This window comes from Brachycentrus maculatus, unplaced genomic scaffold (genome assembly GCF_059751285.1).
Source record: "Brachycentrus maculatus isolate JH-2025_06_01 unplaced genomic scaffold, ASM5975128v1 h1tg001980l, whole genome shotgun sequence".
NCBI classification, from domain to species: Eukaryota; Metazoa; Arthropoda; class Insecta; order Trichoptera; family Brachycentridae; genus Brachycentrus; species Brachycentrus maculatus.
Genome location: NW_028282531.1, coordinates 8,686 through 15,183, shown reverse-complemented (window position 1 = coordinate 15,183; position 6,498 = coordinate 8,686). Strand labels below are relative to the sequence as shown.

The 6,498-nt window shown below is 39.8% G+C and overlaps 1 protein-coding gene and 1 non-coding gene across 2 annotated transcripts; both read right to left on the bottom strand.

The window, feature by feature from the left end:
- Nucleotides 1-160: 160 nt before the first annotated feature.
- TRNAK-UUU (transfer RNA lysine (anticodon UUU)) lies at nt 161-233 on the bottom strand. The gene has a single exon. It is a non-coding gene; the product is annotated as a tRNA-Lys (tRNA).
- A 4,114-nt stretch (nt 234-4,347) lies between these two features.
- On the bottom strand, nt 4,348-5,277 carry LOC148298474 (uncharacterized). The gene is made up of 2 exons (XM_088276849.1): nt 5,097-5,277; nt 4,348-5,030 (listed from the first exon to the last, which is right to left on the bottom strand). The coding sequence occupies exons 1-2, from the start codon at nt 5,236-5,238 to the stop codon at nt 4,348-4,350; spliced, it is 825 nt and encodes a 274-aa protein (XP_088132975.1). The 5' UTR covers nt 5,239-5,277.
- Between the last annotated feature and the right edge of the window lie 1,221 nt (nt 5,278-6,498).

Below are 6,498 nucleotides of genomic sequence, written 5' to 3'. Positions count from 1 at the left end.
TATTCATTTAATTGATCTGTCAGGAAGAGCAGTCAGAGATATCAAAGAATATAACAGGAATATAACAGGGATTTCATTGCCAATAATATGAAAATGTTCATGCATATTTAAAATAGCTAAAAGCAAAAATTGGATGCGTTGTTAGCAATAGGTTAAAAAGCACCCGCGAAGGGGCTCGAACCCTCGACCATTAACTTAAAAGGCTAACGCTCTACCGACTGAGCTACGCGGGTTGTTCAGTCCTTACTGTTGCTTCCAGAACATATAACCTGAGTCTCCGGAGCTTGCTAGCAGACAGCAAAAATATTAGAAATGCAATGAGTTTGATTAATTTTCTATTCAATACTTCTTGCTGGACGCATCATTGAATGATTCAGGGTGAGTGAGTGAGTGAGTGAATTCGTTAGAGCATTAATAATTTGGACCCATAAATAGATATGTTCAGCCGACTCCTTTCTACCTTTTGTACCTTTTGTAGTTTTGCATTTGGATATTATAGAAATCGTAGCAAAGGTATATAAAAAGATAGTGGCGATTTCCCCGATATCTTATATTCTTAGTCTACTTACCTGTATTGTTGCTGAGCCTGGAATTTTGCTGCTGTTAAAGGGCGTGGCAATTTTCTATGATTTGGCAAATAATATATTATATCATCATGAAGGACACTGCGGAGGACCGCCTTTTTCAGCGAATCAAGCAGCCAGTCATAATCGTCTCCGGGTGGAGGAGCGACCACGATCTCAGTAACGTATAAGCATAGTCCAAAAGGCTGCTCGATTGCTCAGTTCTCCGGACTTAATCCGAGGCCGAAGTCCCCTTTTGCTAACTTTAGATCACCTTCAATTGCCCCTTTTCAAGCAGGTCTGGCTGCACATTCTTCTGCAAGTACAAAAAAAGCAATAACCCCGACAACACCCGGAAGTACTTGGTTGTCCAATAAAATTTGTGTCATCATTTCAGCTGCAGTAAGGACTACCACGAGGCCGAATCGAAAGAAAAGAATTTTAACGATATCTACATCGACCAAGATCCTGAGCCCACTCACAAGTTTGCATTGTACTCTTTAGGTACGACACACTCTAATATCAGATGACATCAATTTCTTGAAGAAGTCCCTTGAATATGACTCGCAAGGGCTGCTCTCCCGTTCAAACGAGTTCAACGAGGAGAAAGACCTCATCTGCTGCATCCGCTTCAAGTGCAAAAACTTCCCCAACTATATTTGTCCATTCCAATATGTTTTGTAATACAAAGGCACACTGGAGGGCAAGCCCTTCTACCAGGGCATCGAGGTCTGCAGCAGCCACAACGCGGAGTGCGTGCTCAACCGCGAGAACATGCAATAGAATTTGATATCTCGGAAGATCGACTGCGCCCGCCCAGCCCTTGATAAAATAATCCGGGAAAATCAGAACCTCAAGCCCAAGGTAAGCTCTTGATTGACTTTAGGAAATACTGCAGCGGCTCGCCCTCTCTCTGAACGAGTAAGGAGAGCACTTCCTGTACGAGGGCATCCAAGATAAAAACATCAAGAGGTCTATGAAGAAGTATTTCGATAATGCAGTTGCAAGGGTCAAAACAAAATCAAATAAGACTCATTGGTTTGATTATTTTTTGCATTTAATTTATAGGCATGCATCGAACATTCTGGATAAACCAGAAATTAGTTTCGCCATTTATATAAGCGGCTATGGTCATCAACGAAAATAAATATAAATCCTATTAACAGCGAATTGCGCATTTTTAGGCAAGTGGTCATTTTACTGAGATACCAAAGCTTGCAGAAACCACACTCCTGAGTCACAGACTGCATATTAGTTTCAGCCGAGGTTAGATATGGCCCAGTTTGGGTTATTCATGATCGCAATGGGCAAGTGCAGCGACATCATTAAAATATAAAATATTGATCAGAAATTCGTCCCATTATAAAAATAAGGATTAATGAAATGCTGTTTCTTTGCGGAGGAAGACATGGCCATTGGGTACTATCCGATCCGTGGAAGAGCCCAAGTCTGTCGCCTTCTTTGCGAGTTCACTGGGTTAAAATATAAGAATATCTTCTTCACCCCCAACTGCTGGAAGCAGTTCAAAAAAAACGCAAACCACTAACTGGCTTTTCTCTGAACTCCCTTTCCTCAAAGACAAAGAGTTCGTGGTCACTGAAACATACCCTATCTGCCTTTATATAATCAATAAATCGAATAAGCTCAGCCTGCTGGGCAGAGAATTGAGCGATAGTATAAAAATCGAGATGTTCATCTGGCAGATGGATTTGCTGAGCATGGTGTTGTTCAAGTTCATTGATAACAAAGACAAGAAAGGGGTGGAAGCTTAGTTAATAATTCAATCTTTCTACAAAAACACGTTGACAGAAAAACTAAATAAAATCGAAGCAGAGTGCCAAAATAACTTATATTTAGGCTACCTTTCGCTCGTCGATTTTTATATTTACGAAATCGTCTATTTGTTTTCGAGGGTGTTTGGAAAAGAGATCCAGAAGTACACAAAAATCTGTTCGGTTTATGAGTACGTTAGCCAGCTTCCTGAAATCGCAGCTTACGAGAGATCTTCCAAGTCCATCAAAGATATATGTCCTTTGCAGTTTTGCAATCAATGGAAAGAGAAGTGTTCAGAAAAGAGCAAGTGTGCATGATTTCACCAGGAGTTTGATATTTATTTCGTATATCTGTCATGCATGCGTATATATCCATATAATCATACAATTCGCTTTGCAAACTTCCAAATCGCACAAGCAAAAATCGAATATAACATCTGTCCCATTGCTTTATAAGAGTTATTTAGCTTCCAACTATACGGTTGTTAGAACAAATTTCTTATGATTCGAACATCTCTAATATCTAATTTCTAAACATAATTGAGAAACATTTGAAATCACATAACGATGCATCCAACATCTTCGCAAGGATGCCAAATCTTAGACAGTAGGGCTTACTTTTTGGGAGGCGTATTCATCTGGAATCGTTACATTTCGTTGAGGTCGATGAGCTCAAAAATCAGCTTGTCTATGGTCTACTTCACAGAGGATTTGGCACTGACCTCAAAGTATTTCATGTTCAGTTTGGTAGCTGCGAGTTATGCTTCTTGTTCATTCACCTATCTTTCGAACTAAAGATCGCTTTTGTTGCCCACGAGGATTGCACAAACATCCTTATACATCTCTTGCTTTTTAACATCCCTGATTTCATCGATGACTGCCTCGAAAGAGCTGCGGTTGTTGATCGCAAATACGAAGATATAACCGCTTTTATTATTTCTCCAAACCGCTTTCATGCTCATCATGTGCTCCTGCCCTACTTAATTGACAAGGTACCTGCTGTGTCGTAGAGGCTGATTTCGAAAAGCCGGCTATCGATATAGAGAAGTGCAGCCTGTTGCCCTTCCAGCGTCATGTTATGTGCCTACGTGAACTCATCCTTGGTGAATCGAGTGATGAGGTTGGTCTTGCCCACCTTCTATGATCCCTAGTTTATGAGTTTCGTACGAATATCACGTAAGTGTATGCACGATATATTTTACTCGCCATTCCCTTCAGAATTAATAACTTATATTCGAAATCAATGACTCAATTTATCACGAGAGGGTCGGATATACACATATTCATACATTTATTATTTATTTTAGATCATCTCAGGCAGTGCTCATAATCGGCATCAGTGAGTATGACCATCGATAAAGATGAGGATAGAACAGTTTGGATGAAGATTTAGGGATTTATATCATTATTTGTTGTTAATTTTCCTTTTGACAGCCTTCACTCAATGATCCGTTTTATTTCTTAGTCTGCGGCCAGATCACAAGGTTTGAGTCCATTTTTGTTTCGCACCGATCGGATAAGTTCGGGGTTGGAAGACAAATACTGCACCAGTCTCATGTTGTTCTTCGCGCAAGCATAATGGAGGAGCGTGTCACCTCGAAAGTTTATGGCTGAGTTATAATTGAAGCTGTCCCCCAGTTTTTCTATTTTGGCAATCAGCAACTCCGTTTTGTCTGCAACTGCAAGCGAGATTAGGCTGCTTTCTATTGACAATTAATGGCCCACGCTTCGTATATCAGCACACCCCATAGACTATTGTTCGAATTTATATAAACTTTATCGATTATGAAACATCGATCTATTCATTTGATATGAGCTATGAAATGATAGTTAGATACTGCAGGCGTGATACTGGAAGCATTGCAGTATCATAATTCACAGGCTAAACAAAATAATCACTTTAACTCCCAAATCTTGACAATAGTATCATTCCCAGCAGTTGCTATCATCCCGTACTTCGCATGGAATTTTACTGTCGATATAAAGTGCTCATGTGCCTACACCCTCTTCTTTTATTTTCCATAATTCAAATCCCAAATCCGAAGAGTCTTATCATCTGAAGCTGTGTACAAATATTTGCCTGTGGGGTGAATAGCCATTCCTCTAACCCAATTGTCATGGCCAGTGAAAGTATAAAGAAGTTCTCCTGAGTTTGATGTCCATAGGCGCACTAATTTATCTCGGCTGGATGTCAAAATAAACATTTGGTGGTATGACGCGATTCCACTCGCGCCATCCTTTTCTAACTGTTTTAGGGCGTTGATTTTAACCTCGGAAGTGAACTTGCTTTTCAGGAATTCAGAGTTCATGAGGACCGAACTCTGCTCACCTTCGATGAGAAGAATGTTTTCGATGACATTTTCATGTGCAAAAAATCGAAACATGGGCGCCTCCTTCTCGATGTTCCATGTGATGACACTTTGATCATCGGAACAGGAGGCAAACACTTTATTATCATTAGAAATTACAACTTTTCTTACCCAGCCCTCGTGCCCGAGGTATGTCCTCTTGCAGTAGCCCGTGGATATCTCCCACAGCCGAATGGTCTTATCTCGGGAGCAGGACAACAAGTAGTCGCCACCCATCACGAAGTCCACATACGAGACATTGTGCTCGTGGCCGTAGAAAGTCTTGCAGCACTGGTACTCGTTTTGGAGATCCCATAGCTTTAAGGTGAGGTCGGAGGAACTGGAAACTAAAAATTTGCCTGACTACTAGTAGTTAACGCAGTTTACTGGATCTAAAATTATGATGAAGATACTGGTGTGACCTTTCAAAGTCCTCAGGAAATCCCCTGACTCTGCTTCCCAGATTTTGATAGTGCCGTCCTCAGACGAAGTGGCAAGCTCGCTGAACTGAGGATGAAATGCCATAGATGTAATTGAATTCTTATGCCCCTTCATTTAAAATTTGGCAGGCGTCTTCGGCAGATAAAGATCTTCCAATTTGACGTTGGCTGCAATGAACTTACCGTTTGCACATTTAGACAGCTACTCTTCGAGATTGTGCACTTTTTATTCGAGTTGCATAATCTTTTTCTGTTGCTTAAGGAGAGATTTCCATTTAATTTATAACTTCTTTCCTTATGGGTCGCTCTATTCCATCGAAAGTTTTGCCTCATCCGCGAAGCATTGAGCAGTTTTCGCAAAATCATTATTGGATAAATATTCGAGGATATCCTTATGGAGCTGAGTCTTTTGCGATTGTGTCAGCATTAGTCAATAAGCGATATATAATATGCTTATATTTTAAATACATGTGAATATTCTGTTGGCTTGGGCACACTGTAGTTCTAATCCATTGAATGTATTGATGGGTGATCCAAGCAAAGAGTTGACCAATTATATAGAGAAAATAACAATCGGTAATGCATAGTAAATCATAAATATGCTGAAACAAGAATAATAGATTATAAAATAAGGCATAATAGATAATAATAGATAATAATGGGGATGGCCGACAATAATAGTAATAATAATGATAGTAAAAGGAGTGGATATAAATATAATATGAATATAAATTGTAGATTGTGACTAAAATTGATGAATATTTAATGTTTGGTATTTAATGCTTGAATATTATGGATTGATATTTAATTGAATAAGCATATCAGGTCCTCGAGTATTCCGATTAAGTTGAGTTTGGTGCCTTAAAAATCGACTTCAGGTTATTCGGGAGATCTGTGATTGCTGCCTTGCACTCAGGCTATTTCACGAATGTTATCAAAACCGTGACTATCTTTACAATAAACTCCAAAACACTCACTATGATAGTGAACGTGGTCACCCCGTGCTACCTATTGTTATAGCTGTTCCATGTTACTGCCCAATATATGATCCACAGGATGTCAGTCAGCAGAGAAATGGCCATCAAGTACCAGAGTCGAGTTTTCTGTTGCGGTTCCTTGTACCCCCACAGCAGAATGGCAAACGCAAAGAGTGGAAGATTGTAGTCAGGCCTCTCGAAGTATGTTAGGGCTGAGAGGCCGATCATGATCAAGAAAAGCTTATTTGTGTGTTCAAACATCACCTCCCTCTCTTCAATTATATTAATACACAACTACAACTAACATATTTATTGAATTTATAGAAATAATCAGATTCCGCTGCAATTATTTACATGGCTTAACCTTCAGGCAAGCAGTTGCCTATCTCTGCTTGCTG